We start from the raw sequence: 27,358 nt of genomic DNA, 5'->3' as shown, positions 1-27,358 counted from the left end.
GTTTTTGTATCATGAGTTTTGGAGCGTTTGTTAGAGAAATCAAGCAATTAGAAGACATCACCTCACATTTTGGGAAACAGTGACAGAAATGTTTTGATTATCTACGTGAACAGTCCAATATATACAGTACATACAGTGTCCTCACCTTCATTAGCCACCCACTGTTTGTTTGTCATGTTATTTGGAACAGCTGGCGTCTTTCTTTTCTCAAAACGTCAGACGCAAAGGCTCGGCCACATAATATCGTTGGCAATGGCGTTTTTTCCATCTTTGTTATTTGAGAGAGTGGAACGGGAACATCCGTGCCAAACAAATGGACTGCGTCTGAGGCTGTTATTGATTTTTTGCCCTCGTTTGTTTTGTTAAAGGAAGGGTCTGGTCTCTGCTTCTTGTATTTGGAAATCCTTATTCTGGATAAAACTTTCTACAAGTTTGTTAGGTGATGTAGAAGTTTATTTTTGTGTTTTTTTTTTGTGACAAAGCTTCTCTTTTAGATGTGTTTTGCAGGGCTCGTTTCCCTCTGGAGATGCCATTGACGAGAAATGAATCCGGCTCCATAAAGCATGTAGGATAAAAGCACTTATCAGACGAGACATGCTAATGAGAGCATATTTATGAAATAATGTTCTTATGTAAAGCAGCTTCGGTCTGGGACAGAAAAGAGCAGTCCTCTTACCTTCAAGCTGATTTGCCTTAATTACCTAAATTATGCTCCGCTATGATCTCTTGCCATTAAAAAAACACATACAAAATGACGATTCAATATTAAATACAGCAAGTAAGCAGCGGTGAGTGAGTGAGTGAGCTCGTTACCCAGTATGGATGAACACACTATTGTTAGACTGTTTTTTTTTTGGCATATGGTACTACAGAGCAAACATGAACGTATTGTGTCGCTGCTGTTATTTTCGCTCGCGATACCTGAGGTTTGAACAGTTGCAGCATCTGTGCATCCCTCTGCCAAACACGAGAAATCAACAAAAAAAACTCTCCTATTCTTATTCCTACCCATCCAGATTGCTGTTGTTTTCCCGCCATCTGGCAGCTGGTGGACGTTAGTCTTTGTGCACATGGTTGATCACCTGTAACACGCAATATGTCCAGCTGTGGAGTTAAAAAAAAACAAAAAAAAACAGCTGTGGCAAGTGTAATAATCCTCACATCATGAGGAGATCCCCACGGTCCTTGTTCAGTAATTAGCAGGGTCCGGTTATACATCTTAAACTGTATCAGCCAGAAGGGTGTGGCTGGGAGAGAGGGTTCAGGGAGAGAAAGGGTTTATGTCATGACAGCTGCAGTCGTGATTACAGTCCGTTTAGTAGGAACGTCACATGTTCATCAAATGTTTGGTTCCTTTTTCTGATGAATTTCTCTGCAATTTTTGAGCAAGAGGGCTGTTTTATTAGCATTAGACACCAAAACTAAGGTATGAAAAGGGTTGTGGAAACATTTTATGTAACCCTCACTTAAAAAGATCTTCTTCTTATCTCTCAGTATTTTCTTGTGCTCCACTGGTTCCTATTATGTCATTAGAGAGGGGGAAGCGGTCATGGATGTTGACGTGGTTAATAAGACCATTCAGAGCCCACTGCTTCTCTGAAATCATAGAGACACCGTCTGAGTCTGTTCGTTGTTTTGTGTGCTCGAAATGCTGTCCTCCTCCTTCTTCTTCTTCTTCTTCTTCTTCTTGTTTTTCTTCCCCACTTCTTTTCTTTATTCTCCTCTGAACAGACATGTTAGGATGAGTCCACACACAACATGTACCTTCCCTGTGAAGTCAGCTTTACACAAGAGGCTTTTCGAGTCAGTGTTTTCCAAGGAATAAGTTGTTGACTAATGCATCGCTCTGTTCTTCGAAGTAGCTCCTGCCTGCTCCTTTGTGTGGTATCAGTGTGTCAGTGGAAACAAATGCTCACCTCCTCTCCGCTGCTTCTCTTCAGCACTGGCCCACTGTCGAGTTAGCTGGTGTTGAATGTGTGTTTTTACACAACAAATCATACTTCTTAGCTGAAACCACAAGCTGCATTTTTAATTATTTAAAGAGCCAGCAGCGCTCCTAGTCAAGTCTATCTTAGTTATACAAAGCAAATCCACAAATCGAGGCATTTTATTTGGGTAATGATGAGCTTTAATACTAAATGGACGCTACAGCTAATCCGGTGCCAGGCAAAGAAAGAGTAATTATGGTCGAGAAATAAAAATGTCGGTAGTCTGGTTGAGATTTTAGCTGATAACTGATCGGTTTTCTTACAATCAGCCAACCATCTAATCATTTCATAGCGTCACGCTCAAAGTGAACTGAAAGCAGTGTGCATTTGTGAGTAAATGAAAGAAAAGCTTCCTGAATACTACAGTCATGTGGCAACAAATTCTATTTTTGACAACACCGTCTTGCCATTTGTAAATTCCCCACACATTTGGAAAATGCTTCCACCGCATTTCAACTGGCAGAACACTGCCTGTCAATCATGGAGTGTGTCGCTGCTGACAGTGACTATATATGCCAGTGTTTGTATGAGAAATGAAAGCGAGTACAAGGAGTGGAGAAGACACAACTTGATGACTTCCTGCACGCATCAGTATTCCTCCTGCAGCGTCTCTGATCTCGATCACCCACGAGCTCGCAGCTCTTTCTCGGCTGAGCCAAAGATTTCAAACCAGCAACGCGTTAATTGTCGTTTAACACGCTGATATTTCATCAGTTAATCTTGCACTCGTGGGTTTTGTGATTCTAGTTTGATGCAGATACGTGGTGGATAATTGGAGCTGACGGGGAATAAAGCACGCTAAACATCTTTTAGCAGTAAAGATGTTTTGTGGGTTTTTCTCTTAGTGGGCAGCTGCAGATCTGAGGCAGTGTGTCGTCTAACAGACTGGGAATTCCCTCTTGAAAGAAAACAAACTAGACTGAGGGAAAAAAAAAAAAAAAACGAGAATTTAGTTCCTCTTGTGGAAACTGCATAGGCTGACTGAGACAACAGAAGAAGCACGAGTTTGTGTTATGCAGATTGCACGTTTTGTTTCCGTACAGAGACGGAGAGAACCAGACTCGAGAACATCGACCTGGGTGTTTGAGCTAAATGTTATTGTGTTTGACAGCTGTAATGTTACATACTGCGCACCGTGTCATATTAGCTGCTCTTACAGCTGCGGTGCCAATAGGAAGTCTGAAGTTGTTGCGAATGGGATTAACTGGGTTTAGCCAGACAATGGTACGTCTTAAGGAGGGCTGAAGTGTTGCTCAGAGGACTTTAGCGGGTTATTTGGCAGCGTCAGGTATATTAGCACCTTGATCTGAATGCGTCTACCGTCGCTCGGCGTTGGCTTCTCCTGCCTGCGATAAGCCGGGAAGGACGGCCAAGAGCGGCACATGGCAGTTTATTGTTACACAACTCTGGCTGTCTTTCACTGCGCCTCCTTTCGTTTCTGTTTCTCTCTCGTGTGAGCACGCCTTCTCACGCATGCACATGTGTTCAGTAATGATAAGTGTTCCAGTGTTTTTACAAAGTTATGTACTTTGGGTTATTTGTTTTTTCAATTGTCAAGATCATTATAAGCTGCTGTAAGAACAAAATAACACAACAGCAGCATGTCTTGTGCTCCCTTAATAATCCACTGTTTGTAAAAGGACGTTTTCTGTAGTAAAAAGTTGTTCCTGTGCAGTTGAGAATCTTTTTAATGCTGCACAAGTTAAAATGATTTTTATTTATTCTGCTGGTGGAAATTTTAGAACCTAAACAATTCAAACAAAAATGTGTTGATGGAAAGTTATCTTAAATTTATGATAGTAATATTGTACAAATTGAAAAACAAATGGTGTAGCTGTATCTGACATACACATAAATGCTGATAAAGTACACATACACACTTAGATATCATGTAAATACAACTCACATGGCTTCTTACTCTCTCTGTAAATGCGTGCCTGTCTCTTCCCCTCCCAAAGTGCCCTTCAGCTGCATTGATTTTTGTTGAAATAACCAGACTTCATGGCACTGGAAGGTCAGGTTTCTGCTGCCACAGAGCTCTCTTAGGACACTTTTCCGTTGCTGCCACTGCTGTTCATCCAACAATACCACGGGCAGAATCTAAATCACAAACGAGAGACTTAAAAAAGGTATTTTGCACGTTCATCCTCAAAATCCTCAGAGAAAAGGTGGCTGCGATTTCTGTCCACTTGCATGTAGATGTTTGAAAAACACGCAACGGAGGAGCTGTTTTTATTTATTCAGTTGACGCCTTTTGCATTATTAAAAATTATTCCAATTCGACAGCTGAACAGACTGACGAGAGCCGGGCACGGTCTCTCATTTCATTTCGAACAAATGCTGACCACAAAAAAAATCAGGAGCTCTCACGTGAAACTGGACAGCAGGGAGGGGGAGTGGTAACCAGTAATCGTAGCACCTCTTGTTTCCCGTCCACAGACACACACACACACACACACACCAAGCTGCATGTTTTTCTTGTTCTCACAATCTGTTGATGAGTGTTAGCACTGTTGTTATCAGACTCTGGTGGCTGGCTGTGCGGCGTGTGTCTGCTCACTGGGAGACCCACCCCTGAGCACAATCTAATGAATGGAACATCATCTCGTCAATCATGTGCTTTGTTCTGCTCTCTGCCAGCTGTTTGAACTCAGAAACAAGGATAATCTCGACGAAGGGATGAGGTTTTTTTTTTTTTAACTTGTCAGCAGTCCCATTTCATCTTTCGCACAGATCTCCAACTGTTTAGTTTTCCTCTTCGTATTGTCTGTTTTCCTATCGGTCCCTCGGAAAAGGAAAGACAAAGTCAGAATTGTTTTCCAGTTTAACTGCTGCCCTTAAGATGGTAAGAAAATTTTTTTTGGGGGGGGAGAAAAAACACTATTAAATCAGCTTTTCCAACTGCATCCCCAGCAGTTTATTGGCAATGAAAAGCGTTTTGATTTATTCCAACAAAGTGTTTCTCAGGGAGTCCAAATTGAACCCCATTTGTAGAGTCAGATGCGCAATTTGTTGACTCCAGCTCTCAGTATGAATAAAATATGTTTCTTGGTTAAATGAAAGTGCTTCATGACGATTTTGGCAATGCGGTTGCCAGGTTTTTAAAGTAATAAACATGTTGCTTTTGAGGGAAAATTGTAAGCTCCTCACTTCCCCATTTGCTCATTCATAAATAAGACGGAGATCTGAACTCCATGTGAAAAAGTCGGCTCGCCAACAATTACCAAAGAGGAACCCCGTTGAAAGATGGTCATTGTTTTTCACTTCATCACTGACTGTGCTGAAGCTAAAACGGGACTGATACACATAAACCTCCCTTGGCAAAGCAGGAATTTCACCAAGTGTGACAAATCAAATCATCCAAGCAGATGTGAAAGCTATGAAATCAATTTTTATTTTTCCTTCTGCAGTTACAAATAAGTATGCTGTAAAATCAAAATAGCTTCAAATACAATCTTTAGATGGTTTTATGCCATCCAAATATATGTTTTGGTTCTTTAGGCAGCAACGCAACCCTTCTCAAGTGAGTCTTTTTTTTTTTTTTCATTGAGAAACCACAAATTGTCACATCTCTATTCCCACCCTACTGTTGCACAGGATTTATGTAGCCATCACCATAAAGAAATGAGGTCAGGGCGTCGAAAATGAGCTGCTGTTTTAGAATTTAGCCAGACTACGCAATTCATTAGCCCTGACAAGCCTGAGCCTTTTAGGTGATTGATTAGTCCGATGTTTTGAGGAAAACTGATGTCGCCGTGTGGTCAAGTGGGTGGGTGCTCACATGATGCTGTGGAGCAGGCACAGGGAGTAATGTGATCAGGGAATGCTCCTGTGTGTTTGTTTGGCTTATTTAGTGCAGTTTTTTTTCTTCTGTGCAGCCTTGTTCATTACAGACAAACTAGCAGAGCGCCATTTTCCCCTCTTCCCGCTAAGTGTCACGCTCCCTCCGCGCTAACAAGTCTCCTCAGTGTCGGCGTAACCCATCTCGGCAGCAGCCTAGCATCTGCTTTATCCAGTTATGTCAGTCTCACAGAAAGCTCCCAACCCCCCCGCCAACCACACATGCAAATGGACCCCACAGTGTGGCCTCCTGGGACACCCTGTTTTATGGACCGGCCCGGCAGAATCCATTTAGGACAACAAATAATGTATCTGTATACTTGGGATCAGCAGTGACGTTACGACTTGAATCATTAAACCGGTTCACATTTCCAAGTTACCGTGCACAGTAGAGGCTTTTTTTTTTCAAGGGCGCTTCGACATCAAATCTATTGCATGACCCTCGTGTCACAAGATGGCCACCCCCCCACCACCGGGCCACCCTGTAGAGCCATGACACATCTCATTGTAGCCGATTAAAGCCCCGAGGTGATATTTTAAAGTGCAATCTCTTACGAAACCATTAAAGAAATTGCATTTTTGTAGCATTCAAAATGAAGATAGGTGGACAGAGTGCATCTTAAACAATTATTTTTAATGGAATATTTAAATAGTGCTGATTTAAAAAGGTGCTGCGTCGAGAAAATTCTACCGCTTCCTGTAAGTTCAATAGGTCAGTGGTGTTTTCTATTTTTACATATAATTTCAGATTAAATTATCAGATGTCCTCGTCTAATTCTGGCCGTACTGGGAGGAAATGAGCACCCTACAAAGACGTTCTTGTCATGAGTGATCCAGCATGGTTCTAATTTTGGCCCCTGGAGACCAGCAGCCTGCTTCTATTAGATTATGACCACAGACCCAATGAGACAGTAGGTGATGTATTATACAAGGTAATTGGAAAATTGCTCATGAACTTAGGAGATCTTTGAACCAAAATAGCCACGTGTTGTTCGCCGACCAAAGGGGTCGTTTCACTGCATTGTTGTCGGATGTTTCCTTCAAGCCGAGGAGTTTAATGGAAAGAACACTTTGTTTAGTTTTAAGCTTTCTGCTTAATTGCAGCGAAAACAGGTTCTGGAAATGACATTAGGCTCATAACTCAAAAACAAACCCATAATTAGCTCTTATTTTGCTCGTGCCAATCCCTCCCAGTTTTATTACTTTTCTTTGTAAGTGGCGGAAGAATAAATAACTTCTCACTTTGGTTAATAAACATTTTACCACCTTACACTGAGTGTCACAGTACATTAGGCAGTAGAGAGAGAGTATTACTGGGGGCATCTGGGGGAATGTTTTAGTGCTTTTATTTTCTGCTCTTTTCTCTGTTTCTATGTTGTGGTTCTACTGAGTCAATGGAATTGTTTCCCAGTGGTAACATACATCATCAGGCCCATTAGTGTCAGTGATGAGCCATGTAGGCTATTCCATCAGCAGACTGGACCAGTCATCTTTCATCTTGTTCTGATTCTGACAATCACGTGTGTCCTTAATCGAAAATCTTTTAGAGCGGGCAGAAAGCCATTACTGTATGCATACACGCATACCACAGAAATTAACAAGATTACTTTTTTAGTTGGAAGTTTTCTTGTCTTTTGGATATTAAAGCCATGAAGCTTGCTTGTGTTTTTCAATGCTGCTCTACACTCCAGCAGAGGGGGGGAGGAACTGTCTTTCGACAACAAATCAATATATCTACCCATATTAGTGGGCCTAGTACTCACCGCACTGGATGAAAGCTTTTACAAAGCTTTTTGTGGAGAAAGGAGATGATGCCTAACCAGCCTAGGGAGAGTGGAATCGCTCTGAACAATGGCGTAATTGAGGATCATTGGGGGGAGTCCCTGCCTGTGTGGCTGTGGGCCTGGACATCTCGCTGGTGTCCACTGGCCTGAAGACTCCATAGCAGAGCCCTTTTTTCCCCCTCAGGCATGGATGTGACCTCATTCACCAAACTGGACTGCAGAATATCCCCGCCCTCGTACTGCCCCACATGCATGCACACATGCTCGCACACCACATTTGTATGTGTTTTTCAGCTCAGATCATGACTCACAGAACATTGCCTTCTTCTTAAAGGGCAGTTTGACCCATAGCATTCCTTGTAAAAGTCTGATAAAGGAGGAGAATGTTGGAGGATACAAAAAATAAAAAAACTCATGAAAAAAATGAAAAATGTATTGTTACTTGTCAGATTTGGTACAGAAAAGCCAAACATTAATTGTTTATAGCTTCTAAAATTGGAAGATTGCTGTTTTTTTTCTTCTGTTTTGTAAATATCTTTTGGTTCCAGAGTATTGTTAAGCAATCTGTTGGAAATTGTTTTGGGCATTTTCACTATTCTTACATCAGATTAAACAATAATTGATAGCGTCATTGTACTTAAAACGATTATTCTTTAAGCTACAACAAATCTCATCGTTCTTACATAAACACGCTCGTACAAAACCTTGTGTTTACTGGACCAGTGAAAGAGAGAGATTAGTTTCAGCAGAGGCTGATTTTTTTTTTTTCCCTCTCCCCCATCAGCTAGTGTTGCACACAGCACCATGGGTCGATGGATCAGTGGGCCGCCCACTCTCTACTCCTACAGCTCAGTGTGCACCTCCTCATTTTGGCTCCCTGCCCAGTCTATTTCCAGCATCCCCATCTCTGATTTGTCTCTTCTTTGTTGTCTTTCAATGGAAATATCAGGGATGTCACTCAGAAACAATAAGACTGTAAGGCCATGTTGTTCACACAGTCCCACGGTGGAAAACAATGGTCAGCTCAATAAAATCAAATGAAGCACATTGACCTGGGTCAAAAAGGATAACTTGGATCATGTGCTGCTCAACCACTTGCACTCTGCAGCCCAAAAAGCAGAAGGATACTGTTTTCTCTCCTCCCTCGAGACAGATCCCTCATCTCTATTGATTAGAGTGCAGAATGAAAGCTACCAACTACAGGACTACAAGACTATGCGAGGCAAGGTCACGTAAAGGGCCGAAACCATCGAGTGAATTATGCACTGTATTTATATCTCAAAGACTCTGACAGCAGAGGGAAAATGTGTAAGGGATGTTTACCTGGCTGGTCATTCATTTCTGTTGCACAAAGCTAAATGGCATTTCCAGTGTACAGGGAAAAGAAAAAAAAAGTTGTGATTTAAATAATCAATTACTCCAATTTCTTCTGTCCGCAGATGGCAGGTTACACCATATGCCTCGGTCTGTTGGAGCAGATGTCACCGGCTCAATGGCTCCCCTGACCGGAGAGCGCAAGTCCTCTGCCCCCATCCACTCCAGCCAGCCAGTGCTCTTCACCTTTGATGTGCCTGTGCGCCACTCACACCACAGCTCGCTGTCCAACAGTGCACCCCAGGACTACCTCCTCCTCCACCAGTGCATGAGCAGGAAGACAGAAAGTGCACGGTAAAGGTCATGACCCCTCAGGCGTCCTGTGTCAGTTTCCTGTTTTCTGTTAATGCAGGTCAACATACAGGTTTACAGAGCTTCCTCAGCCTGGAAGCCCCTAAGGGTTAGAACTACTGTTATAGGAGGAGGGGAGGGAGGGATATTCAACTGTTGTCTGTGTTTGCAAGTGCATGTGGCAAAGCATTGTGAAGAGAGTGAATGTTCTAAAATCTGTGGAAAATGACTACTGCAGTGGCCGAAAAGCCTCGATGCAGAAGCCTAATGAAATATCTGAACTACTACGAAAACTTAATTGGAATTAAAAGGAAAAAGGATGAAAGCATTTTGTTGGGATATGGATTACATAGTATGCATATTTAGTTTGGAGAAATGATAATGAGTGTAAAGATAAAACCATCAAGTGGATACTCGTGTTTCAAGGATATTATGCTAAATACAAGTAAAAAAAGTGTTTCACCACATTAATGCAAAACTGAAAAAAAATCAAATATGGCCATGAAACAGACGAGTGTTTGAACGATTAAGTTAATCTGTAATTTGAACCGTGATGTGCACAAGTCAAGAGGTGTGAATACATATTGAGTAACTGTATCTATATGCACACGAATGCCTGCGTCAGCTTTATGCTGAGCAGGAGAACGAAAGCGACCGGGCGCTTATATTAAATGCACTCCTGAGTTTTCATTAACATTCACCTCGCCTCCCGCTGCCATCGTGCCCGTTTCTTAGAATCAAAAGGCAAGCCTTAATAATGATGCCATTCAGCAGATAGCCGGCACAGTAGATGATCAATGAGGTTGAGGCAGCAATTCATCACTCCTATAGGTTTGGACTCTCCCAGGCTAGAACTGCCCTCTGAGCCACATGATTTGCACATAAATCTGCTGTACTGGACCCGCGAAACCCAGGAAATCAAACCTCACACTCCATCTCATCAGCTTTATGCGGATATTTATGTGGATATTTCTGTCACTACCGTCTGCTACGTGAATCTGCTAATTAAGACTGGTGGCAGGATGTGATTCATGTCGGACTGAAACTCCACACGTCTGATGACCGGTGGTATGAATTAATCTATGTAAAAAGCCCCGATGTGCCCCACAGTGATGGAAGACGATAAACAAAATTATTGACTGATGATTGAAATCCAGACGAAGAAAAACTGACGAGACGCAGCCTGCCATTTGACATAAAAAGAAATGGAGGGAGCAAAATGTTGATATTAAATGGGTTGCTTTGATACATTATTCATTTTAAATTATTATCTGTGCAGTACAAATTTCACATAACCTGCAACGTAGCTAACAGACACGACTCATTGAGGATGTCTTGTAGTTTTTACCGGCCCGGCTACTGCTCGACTAACTGCCTAGAAATGTCTAAGCTGCATGGTTGCCTGAGTTGGCACTCAAGGTCAAGCCCTACAAAGCAGGGAGAATAAATGAGGCATGTCCCTAGGGTGCCTAACCAAGGCTGAGAAACTCTGGGAAAGTGGCAGCGTTCTCCTTCTTAACATGGATGTCCTGTGCTGGTCAGCGTACTGAAAACATGTCAATAATTCATCAGAGTGTTAAACATACGACAGCTGAATGCATATGTCATAGTTGCATTAAAGTGCTCGGATGCAGAGGTGTGTTGTCCAATGAATGTATGCAGAGCCCTCTGGAGTCAAAGTCCTCTCTGAAGTGCTATGGTACCATCTAGTGGCTGTGTGAGTAGTTACATTGAAATGGCATTAAATGCTGCTGTAGCAATTGGTTTTTTGGCAATTGTTTGATCTTAGCTGGCACTGAGGTATGAGGCAGATGTCTGTCTGTGAGGGAGCATTTAGGCACTATGGAAAATGACCACTATAGGACTTGTGTTTATGTGTATAACTTTGCCCACGTTGCAGGAGTGCCAGTTTCTCCCAGGCCACACGAAGCAACGTGTTTGTGGGAAGCGACTCTGCGGTTCAGAAACTCTCCTATGGCTTTTCACACTGTCTAAACGGCATGGGCGCTCAGCTGCACGGCTTCTACAGCCTTCCCAAGCCAGGAAAACACCAGTTGCCGGCGCACGACGACTCTCCTCAGGAGGCCTGCTACGTACTTCCGCGGGGTTACAGCTCCGAGGCGCCGGCTCACAGCGCTCTGGGCGATCCCGAGCTCGAGAACGAGGAGGTCTACACCTTCAAAACGCCTTGCAACGCCCTCGCCACCATGCACAGCAACGACCGCTCACCTGACAACTACGACCTTCCGACGCCGCCTGGCTCCTTTTATCAGATTCCCCGGACATTCGATAAAAATCACAATGCCTTGACACCCTCCAGCTCTGAGTCGTCCTGTGCTCCTCCTCCCAGGCCCCCGAAACCTAGTCAGGGGTCTGAGGGGCCGTGGGGGAGCCCCCATTCAGCAGGGAGCCAGAACGGAGAGATGACGTCCGCGGTGTCGGTCATCCCGCGCAGGAATACGCTCCCTGCTGTCGAGAACATCCGGCTGCACAGAGGTACGCTGACCTTCAACTGCTTCTAAACGCTGCTTGTTTCTTTAAACACAACCTCAGCAGACTTGCACAGAAATCATACATTTGATCTGCTTCCTGTTTTCAAATTCAAGTCTGGCTTGATGAGTCTACAAGCTTGCGGTGCTGCGATGACTTTGCGACAACGTTTCCTCTCCCCTTTTTTTTTTTTATTCACTCTTTCTCTCTTCCTCTATCTCTCTTTTTTTTCCTGGTTTAATGCTAGCAGCTGAGCAGAGACAAAGGGCCCAGTCTAGTAGACAGTGTTCTGCTGAGACGCTAATGAAATTCAAGCCATACAGCCTGCTCCAGAATGCCTCGTTCCAGGCTGATAAGCAATTAAAAAAAGCACCCGCAGACACAATGCACGGCTTCTTAGTTTGCCGTGTTCATTGCTTTGCCGAGCCCATGCTCGGGCCTCGTATACCCAGCGACAAGAACTGACTTGTGACCCCTGTTAGTGAGGCTACAGGCTGTTCACACACCTGTGCTGCAAAGACTAATTATAACCCAGCGAAGCATTTAATAAGGTGTCACTTGTGTTCTGTTTGTTTCATTGGAAACACTAGTTTACTTCTGAAAATGCCAGGTATTCCTGTCCAAATTGGCCTCCATTGCACAACATCCGACTGGTGTATGTTTGTGCTACTTCACTTGAGTAGTATCTTTTTTTCCTTTTCGAATTTATGGCAGTGGTAAATATTGATTTCTCCCCTCGCCTCTCTCCACAGGCTCCTCCTTTGAAACTAACAGCCATCATCGTCTCATCCATTTCAACAACTCGGGCCAGTCTGTGGAGTCTGTCAATGATGGGTTCAGCTCCTACCTGGTGAGTCTCTCTTTAACTGCACTGCCTCCTCGGATAGATACTGTCAGTACGAAATCATAAGCTGCAGAGAGAGAGGAAATGCATTCCTGCTATATTTATTCCAACTGAGTGTTACGGGTTTTTCCGGCAACATTGAGTCCACGGAGATTGAGAAAGTCATCTGCCCTCTGTCTCTTTTGACACCAGAGAACCCCAGCCCCTTTGACTCGCTCAGACAGTGGCAATTCAGATGACAACTACGTGCCCATGAATCCTGGCTCCTCACCACTCGGCACTGCCCAGGCTGACAGTCCTAAGAATATCTACATTCCTATGAGCCCTGGGCCACATCACTTTGATTTCCCAGGATTCTCTGCAACATTACCTGCCCGTAAGGGGAGCAGTGCCTCCTTGTGTCACAGGCCCAGTCGTCTCAGTGATGTTGCACCACCACCCATCAACCGCAACCTCAAACCTAATAGGAAATGTGAGTTTGTTTTTTACTGATTTCACTGTTTTACTCTCTTTTTTTTGGGCTTGGAATATGATCTAAAGCCTGTATTGTGAATTGTTTTTGTGAAAGAAAAAAAAAAAACTGCTTTTGTTGACTATGCGCTCTTGTTTTTCACAGCGAAGCCAACACCTCTTGATTTGAAGAACAATGGGATCATTGATGAGCTGCCATTTAAGAGCCCAGTCACCATGTCCTGGACACGGCCCATGTGAGTCTTATATCAGTCATTCAAGATAGATTACCCAGGGCCACTCGCACAAACACACGCACAGTTTGATGGTACAGATTGTTGCTGCGTTTGGTTTCTGCCCGGGGTCACTCACAGTCCTGCCTGCTTTGCTTCAGGCCCGCTATGAACTCCATGTCCTCCCAGCATTGTCGACCCATCTCCACACAAAGTATCACCAGCACTGACTCTGCAGACAGCGAGGAGAATTATGTGGCTATGGTGAGTCCCAGTAGCTGCAGGGGGCGGGGGGGGGATCAGGAGAGTACATTTTGTTCTTTGTGTTAATGATCCTGTGTTGACGTGCCTCTCTTACGCACTGTGTGAGTGAAACCTCTCTCCTGTCCTATTAGCAGAACCCAGCGTCTACCTCCCCAGCCGTGAGTGGCACCAGCAGCCCAGCCCCCAGGAAGTGTGGCAACGTGGACTACCTGGCACTGGACTTCCAGCCTGGGTCCCCTAGCCCACACAGAAAAGTAAGCAGATGAGATTTGTCTTATTTCTACCACAGCGCAGTCCACCTTTAGGCCTGAATCTCACTGCTGCCTCGTGTGTCGTTCCACAGCCCTCGACGTCGTCCGTGACATCGGATGAGAAGGTGGACTACGTGCAAGTTGACAAGGAGAAGACCCAGGCACTGCAAAGCACCATGCAGGAGTGGACTGATGTGCGGCAGTCTACTGCTGAACCTGCCAAGGGGGTCAAGTCCTGACACTGACCTATATAAAAAAAAAAATGGCAAAAAAAAACTAAATGAAAATCCAAGTCAAGCATCTCCAGTATCATGTTTGTATCATTATGAATACTGTTTGGGTTCGTTTAAGAAAGAAAGCCATAGCCTATCCTATGCCTGTTCTCTGTGATGATTATTACTGCAGTGCACTGCTAGCATGCAGAATATCAGGCCATACAGGTAAAGTGCCCTGCCAAAGCTCTTCATGCAGACTGTTAGACAATTAATAACGTGTATGAAAATATCATCCTTACTATCAACCCATTCTTCATAAATACATCGTCTGATCAAAGCTGTCCCGCCCACCTCCCCCGCAACAGTTGTGTTTGCATCTAGTTGGTAATTTACTCAATTGCTGCCGTTTAAACGAGCAGCAGAGGCTAACTGGTCGATAACCATATTAATATACTGTAAGAGTACGCTTACTGGTCTCAGGAATGCCAAGATGCACTCCAATTTTGGCATGCAGGCTGACTTTCTCTTTTCACTTCAATCTATCATTTGTGCTGAGTCTTGCAGAAGCAGTGAAGAGATTATTTTCACTGCGGGCAATCATTTCAGCTTAGCAGTGCATGTCTGGTAAGACGAGAGGGAAAAAAATATAGCCATACAAATATGCAAAGGCCTATGTCAGAAGCCCTAATGATAACTGTACATGACTGTTGCCTCGGTTTCAATTAAGTATGAGCCCAAACCATATTTAACAGCTGTCAGGCTGGATGGCAGGCCAATTATTTCAACACAGGTACAAAGTCAGTTATGTCCAAGTGTACAGAGTGAAGAAAATAAGACAGACAAGATGAAGAGACATCTTACGTGCTTAAAGGTTTGACTTCAGTGGTCAACTGTCTTCAGGTAATATTCTAATACATTTCATTGTAAATGTGCACTGACCAAGAAAATTACTGAGTTACAGGAACCGAAAATAAAGGAGGAGGTGTAGTTTCCAAGTGCTCCTGTCTCTCTCCAGAGACCACAAACACAAGCCTTGTAGGATGGAGAATAGCGTATTTATGTTTTCCAGAACCCAACAATTCACCGATTTATGTCTTTGGGCTTTGATATGCCACACACTACATCTACGTCTCTGAAGAATAATTGTTTCCTGTATGTAAATTATTAATAGAATGACATATTTGCAGTGCATCTTGTTGACTGGTAGAAATTCGATGCACTTGTCTGAGACAAAGAGTGCACTATAGTCATGTAACATTGTGCTTTTCTTGCAAAGGCAACCTGCCACGATGAAGATTTGCCAGTGATCGTAGTCACTTGAAAATAGTTGAGGAAAGAATGTTTACTAAATTTTTCCTAAACTCTTTTTTTTTTTGTTTAATTTGCCTTAAATTTTCATTTCAGTTTCGACTGTACATTTTTGCCTTGGAGAAATTTAATTATTCACAATCTTACTCGAGAAAGGACCATATTGTATTTAGGGCAACTGAATGATCAGTTTCTAGTTCAGCTTAAGTCCAGTATTTCATTGTGGGCTGGAACCACTGAGGGGTGAATCCCTATTTGATCTTAATAAGAATGACGCGGCCATGCAGTGCGAGATGGTATTATTGATTATTTCACTAAGATTTACTTCTTAATGTTTTTCTACCATTTTTACAGCTTTTTGTATTCTTTTTAATCATTATTTTTTACTGATACGTGTAAGCAAGTGTTAATGCATTAAGGACAGGATCAGGCTAAATTAAGCTAGGTTTGTTACAGTGTGTATTTTATTCCTTTTCAAATCCCCGAATTGAATTTTTTTCCGATCTACTCATGAAATGGGATGGCTGGCGGTTTAAGCTGCACTGGCAAAAAAAAAAAAAAAATTGAACCGGGTGAACTGTGATTCACAAAGAGCATGAGAGGAAAGAAAAGACTGAAGAAAAGCCTGTCTCCTTGTCAGTCTCTGAAGTGAAATGGATGTGTAATTTATTATCTAGAGAGACCCGCTGTAAGCAGAAGAGCCGTGTATGTGTTGTGGTAGATTGTGAGTTGTAGTATGTTAAATGACAGCCTGACTGGGCGAGATGGAAAACACTGCTCAGATCTACTGTCAGACTGTCACTGGGTTGACGTACTGTACTTGTAGAGATCATTTTTTTTTAACCACTGTTATTGCTACTACTGTAAAGCATTTGCAGATTGCTTGTGTGTTAATTTATTAATTTATTGTGTGTTTTGCAGTTGATAATTGTAAAAAAAAAAAAAGAGAAAAAAAAAACAACAACAACCAAACAAGGAAACCTTCTCTCTACTAACATTGATGTATGCAAACTGTCTTGATTTTTTTTTTTTTTTTTTTTGAAGCAATATGAGAAACGATGACAGTGTGACGGTAATGTGGTACAGTTAATTTGGGATACATGAGAATACAAGACTTTGTTATTCCTGTATTATGGTAGACTTAAACTGTGGACATAGAATAAATCAAGAAGTGAAAAGTTTTGTGTTAACGTTCCTCTTTAAATTCAAACCAGTAAGATTAGTGATCTGTTAACCACACATTCTTAACTGATGCACTCACGGAAAGCACATCTACTCGAGAACTGATATTTGTACTGTACTTGAGTATTTCTATTTAACCTCTTAAGACCCGAGCTCTTGTTTGAGATATGTTTGATACAGCAAAGAGTATAAAAAATAATTAAAAATGAAGAATGTATTGAGAATGTATAAAAAATGTATTTTTTAAAAAATTTAAAAAATCTAAAAATAAAAAATAAAAGTAAATAAATAAACAATGAAATAATAATAATCACAATAATGTTAATCCTACTACTGCTATTACTACTAATACTTATAATAATAATAATAATAATAATAATAATAAAGTATTTAAAAATAATAATAATAATATCTACTGTGGTAATATAACCCAAAATATGATGTGCACGCATGTGGACACCAGGTCTTAAGAGGTTATGGTACTGTATACTTCAACTCCACTTAATTTAAGATGGTAATATTGCACTTTTTTACTCTACTGCATTTACCTGACTGCTATAGAATATACCGGTTACTTTTCCCATCAAGGTTTTACATGCAAAGCAAGTTTGTTAATAATATTAATATAGTTCCTAAATTTGGCTTCAGGTTCACGCTATATGGGGACATTTTACATAACAATCAGATTTTTGATTAATCATACTTTAGCTATATCCGTCCATCCATTATCTATACACCGCTTAATCCTCACTACGGTTGTAGGGGGGCTGGAGTCTATCCCAGCTGACTCAGGGTGAAGGCAGGTTCACCTGGACAGGTAACCAGTCTATCACAGGGCTACACTTAGAGACAGACAACCAAGCACACTCACATTCACACCTACAGACAATTTAGAATCACCAATTAACCTCAACATGTTTTTGGACTGTGTGGGAGGAAGCCGGAGAACCCGGAGAGAACCCACGCTGCACGGGAAGAACATGCAAACTCCACGCAGAAAGATCCCAATGCCCCCACCAGGATGCGAACCACCTTCTTGCTGCGAGGCAACAGTGCTACCAACTGCGCCACCTTGCAGCCACTTTAGCTATATATTTGCATAAATTTAAATAAATAAACAAACTATTTTTAATTAGGTAATATTTTGAATACATCCATTGAAATGTATTTTCTTTTCTATTTGAGTAAAACGTCTTAGTGTTTCCACCACATAATGTACAGAAGTTTGATGTCTGCTGCCCCCTGTTGTGTAAAGCAGCAGCTGCATCTGTTTGCATTTTTAAAGTGTTAAATGACAAGCCCATAGGGTTTTTAAAACTGACATACATATCTGTTGTTATATAGTGCAGTATAAAATAGCTACTAGTAATGTAAAATTTCTTTTAATACCAAAACATTTAAGAATCAGTAGCTTCACATATTATATGATATTCTGGCATATAAATAAAATAAGAATGTTTTTCTCCAGGATATTCTAAAGGCCACTACTTATTTAATAAACGAATGTCATTGTGCTTCTAAATATGACTATCACTTTCCAGTAATGACCAATGGACATGATGCCATTTCTCATAAAGGGAATTAAAATGACTAATCGGCTAGACGTGTTTTGGTCAACCAAGACCCCCGTGACAGATTAGCTGATGTGACTCAGAGAGACAGCTAAACAAATACACTGTTCAATGAATCAAGAGCGTCTTTTCTTTGACCACTTTCTTTTACCACACCACCTGCTTTCTCCATTAAAAACAGCAACGCTGGTCTACAGAATTCTGAAAATTATGAACTCCCTCTCATTAGGGGTTTCTCACAACGCATAAGGACATTTTCCAAAGGTCATGTGTAGGGCTCCTTAAAGAATTTTTGTAAAGCGGCGACATTGTTGAGAGTGTGCTAAAAGACATGCGGAGGTGGCCGGTCTTTCTTCTCTTGCCAAAGAAGGCCAGAGCCGAGCAGGATGCTGAACTTTCAACAACCGAAGGACATTTTAATTACTTTTTTAAAGGGCAGCAATTTAAGTCAGAGTTCCACAGGACTGATCTCTTTAAATTGACCAAGCACATTCTCCTCACATTTGTGTGGTTTTTCTTTGTGTTAATTTTCCTCTTGTGTTACAAAAACCTGTCTTTTCTCTGTGAGTCTCTATATGATTCAGTGACTGTAAAACCTTTTGAAGCTCAGGTCAGGTGGTGGTTAAGTCTACAGTCACTATGATCATCACCTTTGATTAGCAGGTGATGAATGAATAAAAGTATGTCTGTTACAGTGACTCACCTTGGGAGGGGGTAGAATTCAGGCAGCTAAATTAACCTAGTTTTCGCCACCCAAAGGTGCTAATTTACTCTATGAGAGTGCAGCCAAGTTGTGTATTTGACAGGTAGGCTATACATTTAAACAAACAAGGCGCTAAGAAGGCTCAAAGCTCCTTAAATTGCAGACACAACAACCCAACCCTTATTTGGGCAACACCTACAGCAGCACGTGATGTGTGGTTGAGCCAATCAGGTGCTTTGGCTGGTTGACAGGTAAAATGGCTGGTTTGACTGCTAGTTCACCCAAAACACTTAGATGAAAAGATAGCAGTAGCCTGTGTGTGCTGGAGGTTACGGTCATTCTATGCATATGTAAGTGTGCCGTGTGTGCCTCGATTGTAGAAGACAGGATGAGTAAGAGTATTTAAATATGTGTAAATTGAGTTGTTGGACCGGGTGGTGATGGAAGTCATAGACTATCTGGCACCTGACTTAACATACATCAGGTCTTATTGTAACTTGGCATAACCTGTAAATGCAGTTTTATTCGTTTTTTCTCTTTTAGTTAAGTTTTTTGTTCATTTTCCATCTTTTCTACTGAAATTAATTAGATCTGTATTTAATTTAGTAGCCTGTTAACACCCAGTAGACAAAGTATTAAAGGAAATTCAGTGTCACAAGTTAATTTTGGATCGTGAGCTATGATCTGGTCATGATGTTATTCTTTTACGCGTGAAATCACACGCGCAAAGTACAAGAACCCTTTTACGCGTCGTCTGTAGTAAAAGTGCGGCACATCGCCACAACTAATGATATTAGGAGATCTTAGAGCTGTTAAACCACATCACTCTCTCGTGTCTCTGCAAGTTTAGCAAACATTTATGAGCTTCTTCCCCCCTCCTGTCTCGGTCCAGGCTTCTCCAGGACAGTTCCTCCTTCACTCCACTAGAGTGTGCGTTTGGACTCCGCTGCATCCGTCTGAGTGCATCATGTCAAAAGAGGAATGTTCATACAATGAGGGTCTGTGTAGAGCAGCTCCGCTATTGCCTCGGTGTACCACACGGACAAACGATTGTCAATGGACTATTTGAGACGGATCTCAATCGCTTTCTGCAACGGCTTCCTGCGTCTCGGCTGCCTGGTTTTTTGACTTGTTATTTCCAACCAGAATCCTTCTGATCCGGATGAAGGGGAAAAGACAGATCGGAGAAAGGACTAATTTCCTAACAAACCCAAAAAAAAAATGTCGTGAGTCTTGAAGTTTCGTGGATTTCGTGCGTTTTGTAGGTTCTGCTGTTTTTGGCGACCACTTTCCATTTGTAGTTGGTAGTCTTACTCATACTGTGAGTGTTTAGTAAGTGTGGCACATTAGAGATTTGTAAGCTGAAAATGTAGCAGGGATACCCGTCGGCGAAACTGAAGTTGTGCGTGCTGTGGTTTTGAATCATCCAAGGGATTCATATTGAATATAGCCTATTTATCTGTGCGCAGAGGTCGACTCGTTACCAGATTCATTCCAGCTGTGAATCCATGAGCCTTTTCATGTTTGTAAATCATTACACTTTTAATTATAAGCTGACATACTTAACACCCTCGAGGAATAACTAATGCATTTCTGTAACTTCGGGACTTTTTTTTGAATGCCCATGTGGAAGATAATATGAGTTTGTATAGACCTTATCTTACCTGAGTCTTTTGTGCCATTATATCATTTCCTGACAAGATAATTGTGCAACATTTCAACATAGACCACATTCTCTCAAGTGACTTAGCAGTATTTTTCTTCTTTTCCACATGGGATCCTAGCTGAGTCCACACGGCTTGTTTTCTTCCATGTCTGTGGTCCATTATAAGCTCAGTGGACCTCAGTCTCTGTAAAGTTATCGGGGACCTGCGGGCATGGGAGAGGCGACCCCCGCTCAATCCGCTGCAGGGACATTCGTACCCATGTTGGGCGTCGGTTTAGGAGCTATGCCCGGTGGGGTCGGAAACGGGCCGGTGGTGGCCACCTCCAGGGGCTCCGCGGTGCCACAGCTGCACAACGCCATCGTGGAGCGTTTGCGCGCCCGCATAGAGCTGTGCAGGAGGCACCACTCCACCTGCGAGAACCGCTACCAGAGGGGTCAGGCCGAGAGCTCCGACCGGGAGCACGAGAGCACCCTTCACCTGCTCAACATAGTCCACCAAGGGCCTGGGAACCGCAAGGCAAAGGGCAGCCGGGGATCGAACCACCAACCTCCAGAGTACAGCAGAGCCAACGGGGAGCAGAAGGGATCAGAGGGCGAGCAGAAGATTTCCACACGTATAGCGGTGAGTTTCTTGTTTTTGGTGGGGAGGGGGAGTGTGGGTCATCAGTTGGTGGTAATGAATGGTAATTACCAGCAGTAATGATGACGGCTGTGATGATGAAGCTTGTGCCACCAGTGATGAGGATGGTGATGCTGCTAGTTGTGATGGAGGGAAAACACTGACTTGTGCCCAAATAGTACCACAAAACTCAAGTTGCAAGCATGTTTTGTGCATGACATTTGAGCAATATGTGAATATGCTGAGAGTTTTATTTACGTAATTGATGTTTCCACACAGTTTGTCAGCCAAATCTACACCAAAACATATCTGTTAAAAAAAAGAGATGTGATTATTAAAGTCAAGCTTTCTGTTGTTGCTGTTTAAATGGGCCCCGAGATGTTAGATGGTGTGATACAGGAATGCTTGTTTGCAAAGCAGTCCTTTGCTGAGGAAATGGTTTTGGGGTCATCGGGCCATGGGGATGTTTTGTATTTACTGTAAACCATGTCAACATCTCTACTGTGCAGCTGATCCAAACAGAGGGATGCAGACGCATTCTGTGGCTTGTTTAACCCACTTAATATGCACCGTTATCTCATTTCGCAGTACAGAAGTCGGTTTCCTTTGTGTTGCACGACTTAACAAACTCTCAAGAGGACGCTACCTGTCATTGCACGGGGTTTTTCAAAGTGTTGCTAAACAAGAGAGGGTTTTTTTTTTTGTTTGTTTCTGAGTAATCCTGTATTAAGTAAAGAGCTACATGACCATTTCAAGGCTCATTTTGAATCTTAAGAGGAGAATAAAGGACTATGTAGTGTGCATGTTGTCCTGTGACAGCAGAGCATTGCACAGAGCGTAGAGTAAGTGGGCAGGATAGGGGGGAAACTTGACTGTGCTTTCTGTGTGCCTGGTAGTGCTGATAGGACTGACTTCCTGTATGGCATCTGTTAAGGGAGCAGCCAGTGAGATGTGAGATTTATTTTGTTATTTTCTTTCATTGGGCATGAGGGAGTTCAGCATCTAGACTATGAATTATTTCCCAAGCAGCGTTTCAATATAATGTCAAAAGGGCGAAAGCTTGCAGATGTTCCTTTTCTAGATGTGCTTGAGATGCTGGATGGAAAAACAAACACTGTAATATTTTTTTTCCAGCAAAGCCATAAAAGGAACGCGATGATTGTTCTGTAATTCCATTTATTGTCGTCGCTGGAATTAAGCTCGGGATGGCTTCTGCTATATGTCATGCAGTTGTTTTAATTAAGCCTTGATCAAGATGTTAACAGGAAAGGAGATTCTCCGTGATTTGTGGCGCTAATATACAACGCAGGTTGTCTCTGTGCTTTCCAAGTATTTACTTTTAATGCTGTTGGGTACGGTGCAGCCCTGGAACATGATGGGAGACAAGACACAACATCATGGATTATATTGACTGTCTAAAAGAGGTCAGGGAACATCATTATCATGTACTGTTTCATTTTTACTGATGTTGACTCTGGAGTAGCGTGTTCTATATAAAACTGATGAGTGCAGCAAGATGGTGAGGAGGAAATGAAGTCCTGGCGTACATGTTTATAACAACCCTGAGGTTAATGTTTTTCACAACTCATGATGATTGGGTGAAGCAGAACAGCAGTCATTGCAGAATTCTCCCTTAATGCATGTACACTGCATCCATCCAGCATTAACCCTGCAGAGATATAGTCCTTGAATTAATTCAAAATGAGTAAAGTGTAGAATAACTCTTGCTGCCTGATACTTAAAATATGTTTTTTCTTTTATCATCTCTGGCTAATGGGAAGTAAAAGTTCCAGATATTTCCCAGAGTGCCGCAGTAGTTCAACATGCTACATTCTTCTGAATTACAAAGTAAAGCATCTACAATGGCCACATCTGTGTGTGTTATTGACTGTTCACATTGGAATTTGCAGTGGAAATGTATACCAAGCGAGGGGCAAACAACACAATGGATTATGACTGGCTGGGAGTGCAGAGTGAGCAGCACTTAACAACGGTGCTCATTGAGACCAGATTAACAAAGGATATTCTTTTAGATGAAATTGGAGAAATTGGAAGGAAGAGATGAGAGCTCGTTTATCGACTGGGAAAAAATGATTTTCCATAGTGCTTGCATGAACTCGCTGAAAGCTTTCGGATATTCATATTTGAGATTGTTTATTCACAACCAGTTTTTCGGTCTTTCCCTTCGTACCTGTATCAGTAAATGCATTCAGCGCAGAAATAGGTCACACAGTAGAGCTTACAAAACATTAGCCCTCTATTACAATGTACAGACATTCGGTTTCATCAGATCAGGATCCAGCAGTCATCTTACATTGTCTGTCAGCGATACAGATAGTGAGTACAGAAACTAAAGGCTTAACAAACAATGATACAGCCTTGCTGCATGCTAGCCTGCCATGCATTGTCATGGCCTATTATCATGTGTTTAACAAATGGCTCACTAAGCACCTTCTTGAAAGATTTGCTGGCCATGAAATTGTTTGAACCACAAGGCCCCCATATAAATGTTTAGAGCCACTGAATACATTTCCTGCACATGTTTACTTTAAGTCAAACAGGCCTTGAAAAAGCAGTAGGCGAGGGATGCCTGGTGATTAACAGTCCTATGTGCGCTGGGAGGATTTTGTTATTACCCGGTCTTGTGCTAGTGACAGATCTGGGAACTATAGTCCTGGAGCAGCATGCGCGCAAAGTGCTCGCATGCTGATGTGTTTTCCTGTTATCTTTACCCACTTGCGAGTCTGTATGTCCAACACACAGCAGCAGCTCTGCTTAGAAGTAGGGAGCATGAGGTGTCCTGGTCGCTGAGCGACGTGAAGCACAAACCACGTGACCCCGATGTTGTCAGTTTGGACCTTAAATTTGTCGTCATGTCCTCCTTCTCTCGCTCTCCTGGCGATTTCCTGTCACTCTCGACCTTGAGCCAAGCAAATAAAGGCATCATGCCAATATGTTCATTAAGCTTTGTGTGTTTATGTGGCACAATTAAAGGACGTTGAACAAATGTTTAAATGGAAGTTCATGACCCGACAAGAAGGTGCAACGTTAATCTGAGGTTACAGAGTGATTAAGAGAAAGTGTTTACCTTCTTCTGATTTTGAACTAATCTACCCTTTGTGCAATAGATAGTTGTGCAACTAAATACTTTCTTGCATCTTGCAGAAGTCAGCTACTACAACACAAAGTTTATTATACTATCTAAGACATTTTCTTCAACTGCATGACATGATTGCTATCCCAGTTTCCCAGAAAGAACGTTCCTAACAACTTATCTGCATTATCAGTCACGCTCTGAGGGACTCATAGCTTCTCCTGGATCACATGTTGTTGGTGACATACTGCAAAAAATGTTTCTAATCAACATATCTTTGCCATTTATTGCTTTCCAACTGTCCTTCCTCTGCAGTCAACAAATCTTAAATGGGGTCAAATATGAAACCCTGTTAACCCAGAAAATAGAGGAGAAGCTTTAAACATGTTGGATGTGGGTGTATTTTATCCTAAACCAAGTAGGTCCGTAACCTTAACCAAGCTTCTAAACATGTAGTTAGCGCAGCCTCCTGGGTGAAATTCATGTGTCAGACTTATGCCAGCACCACCCTTCCTTCTCCTAACGTGGGCTTTGTAGCTCTTAACAGTGGAAACGTTTCGTACTGTGTTATTCCGTTACCATACCAGTAGAAAAACCCTTACTGGTTATAAAAAAGAACATAATTGAAAACGAAGTTAGTAGGAAGTAGGAACCTGATTTTTGTGAGACAGGGTTGTGACTGCTGACGTCTTAATTCATTATCACTGAGTGAACTGCAACCTCCAGCTGACCAACGGATTGACGGCTCACTCGAATAGCGTGGAGAAAATGAAATTCCTCGTACTCTCTTGCGGTCATGTATGATGGATGAAGACTGTGCATGAGCGTGGGGTGGGGTGTGCACTGTAAGTGTTTCCTGGCATACCCTGTTTGGCTGTCGAACAGCCTGAATCAGAGCTGCCGGTGGTCTGATCTCAGCCTGGCTCTGCTGTGATGTGAAACAATTAGCCCAGGTCCATGGGGGCCACCCACGGTGAAGTCCACGGCTCTACCCAGCCCTGTGGATGCAGAAAGGATCCATGTTCATCCCACAGATCACTTCCATGTTGTCATGGATAGGCTGAAGTTTTTTTTTCTTCTCGGAGTAGCTGGCTGTCAGTTGGCCTGAATGCTGAATTAGTTTAAGTCTCCTTTTAGAGAGGGAATAGAATTGCTGTGGGTGCTGTTTATTGACAGCACGACTACACTGACTGTAAGCCTGATGTGATTAAGCTTGTCTCATTGTGTGGACTGTAGCTGCGAGATGAGTTGAGCATCTCATAGTGCTCTGATTAAAAGACATTAAGATAGGCCTCCCTATACTGTAGTAAAGCCATCTGTTAATCTCCTCCTTCTATTTGGGATTAGTGCTCATTCCAAGATGTGGTTCAATTCAATTCTACTTATGTGTTGTGGTTTTTTAAAATATATTTAAGATGTCCTAAAAATTTAAAGCATTGGTTTTTGTAACAAAACACATACATTTAGAAATGTAAGCCATTTTTAATTATGTTTTGATTTTGTCATCACATGATTGAAAAGTAGTTCAGTGAAAATGGTGTTTATTGATACTTTGCAAGGCTGAATATATAATAATGCTTTGTTCAAAAAGCTGCAAACCTGTTAAGTTTTAGTAATTATGCAGGTTGAGCTGAAGTAAATACTATATAGTCATCCACGATCCAACATAAATTTAATTTGCCAAAGCCGCTGGCATGAGAACATCAGAGTTTTATTTGCTCAAGTTTTTCCAGGCAGTAAAATGTGTCCAAAAGATATGACTTCTCCGCCCGTACATGTCTGTGTCGTGTCGTCTGATTGACACCACATAAACAGAAGGGATCATCATTACATTAGCTCAGAGAAACATGACAGCGGCCTTTTTTTTTTTTTTTACTGATTCACATCGGCCAGATTTACTGACTTATGTAATAAAAGTTGGGGCCATGTAACATTATGTTCTGGACATTCCACAGTCATATCCGGAGGGCAGTTCATAAATTTTTAGCACCAAGTAGACGTACGAAAGCACGTCTCGTCTTCAAGGAACGGGGATGCGGTGTGTTGATATCTTACACACAAGGCTAATGTGGCTTCCCAGTTTCCAGGAAATGACTGCTTCTGTAAGCACATTTGTTTGGACACTGTTAATTCTGTGTTAGTTGTTAGCTACTGTGTCATCCTCTTGCTAAATCGCGCATGAAATGAATGCCCCCTTTTTCTCCCCAGCAAACATAGTTTTATGATAACATCAGTGTACATGCGTTCTAAACAACTTAGCTGCACATAAATTTTGCGATCGTGATTGGTATGTCCTCGAGGGAGCGCGGGTTACAAGCCTTAACAAGTTTCTCTTTTGGAAGCCAACCCAGACACCAGATTTTTTAAGTGGCAGAAGTTCACCAATGACAGACATTTCTCAGGGGAGCTTTATTTTTCAATCCCTTTATGACTACATTTACTGACGATTTCATAAACTGTGTTTTCAGTCTCAAAAACTCTGGCTTTTAATATCATCCGGAGTCACGATGGCAAAAGTCAGGATGTTCAGCAACCTATTTGTTCTGGTGTGATGATGTCTGGGTATGTCGAATGAAATTTTAAGTGGTTGTCCAAGAGATGTTGTTTTTTTTTTATTTTTTAAGGGCATCTTTAGTGCTAAGCGCTTGTAGTGGTGCTGTTTGTCACTGCCTCCGGGGATCAAACTGTGTAATATGCTTTTTGTTTTCATTTTCTTTTTGTAAAGCTCTCGTCTGTCCAACCACGGTAGCTGTTGCTGACTATCCAGCTCCAAACAATCTTGTTAATACCAGCAAACATGTATCACTTCCTGTGCACCAGTGGAAAGAAGCCTATGAGACACCAGCCTAACAGATGCAGTTAAAAAAGCTTTCATGAGTGTAGATAATTCTGGAGGATAGTAAAACATCTACTACAAGGCCTTGAGTTGTTTAGTATACTCCATAATTAGTGAAAATTTAAAATACATGCGAGTGACGCGTGTATCGGTCAGCAGATCAGAGTAAAGGTGGGATTAGAAATGAACCTTTACTGATTGTGCAATTATACTATTTCCCATACAAGTACCCTGTTTGACGTACGTATAGGATCCTTATCCCTTCCCTGCGAAGTATGTTATTATCTCTCAGTGGTATTTATTTGCATTTTTCTATTTTTATAATATTGTTCATTTAAAATCTAAGCACCGAGTA

The 27,358-nt window shown here is 42.1% G+C and overlaps 2 protein-coding genes across 3 annotated transcripts in view; both read left to right on the top strand.

Moving 5' to 3' along the window:
* gab2 (GRB2-associated binding protein 2) overlaps window positions 1-16,510 on the top strand; it is a 31,660-nt gene extending 15,150 nt beyond the window's left edge. Inside the window, exons 3-10 of one of the 2 annotated variants that reach the window (XM_008293037.1) lie at window positions 9,052-9,280; window positions 11,178-11,773; window positions 12,520-12,617; window positions 12,804-13,083; window positions 13,228-13,318; window positions 13,456-13,558; window positions 13,693-13,812; window positions 13,902-16,510. In XM_008293037.1, coding sequence (XP_008291259.1) covers window positions 9,052-9,280; window positions 11,178-11,773; window positions 12,520-12,617; window positions 12,804-13,083; window positions 13,228-13,318; window positions 13,456-13,558; window positions 13,693-13,812; window positions 13,902-14,048 — 1,664 coding nt within the window. In that variant the 3' untranslated portion in view covers window positions 14,049-16,510. Of the gene's footprint in view, window positions 1-9,051; window positions 9,281-11,177; window positions 11,774-12,519; window positions 12,618-12,803; window positions 13,084-13,227; window positions 13,319-13,455; window positions 13,559-13,689; window positions 13,813-13,901 lie in introns of both variants that reach the window. The other variant, XM_008293036.1, reaches the window with a different exon arrangement.
* Window positions 16,511-19,838: 3,328 nt separating this feature from the next.
* maml2 (mastermind like transcriptional coactivator 2) overlaps window positions 19,839-27,358 on the top strand; it is a 34,071-nt gene continuing 26,551 nt past the window's right edge. Inside the window, exon 1 of the mRNA XM_008293035.1 lies at window positions 19,839-21,076. Coding sequence (XP_008291257.1) covers window positions 20,666-21,076 — 411 coding nt within the window. The 5' untranslated portion in view covers window positions 19,839-20,665. The remainder of the gene's footprint in view (window positions 21,077-27,358) is intronic.

The sequence above is a fragment of the Stegastes partitus genome, unplaced genomic scaffold (assembly GCF_000690725.1).
Source record: "Stegastes partitus isolate 25-593 unplaced genomic scaffold, Stegastes_partitus-1.0.2 Scaffold853, whole genome shotgun sequence".
NCBI lineage: Eukaryota > Metazoa > Chordata > Actinopteri > Pomacentridae > Stegastes > Stegastes partitus.
Note: the sequence above shows the minus strand (reverse complement) of the source record. Positions and strands in the feature narration are given on the sequence as shown.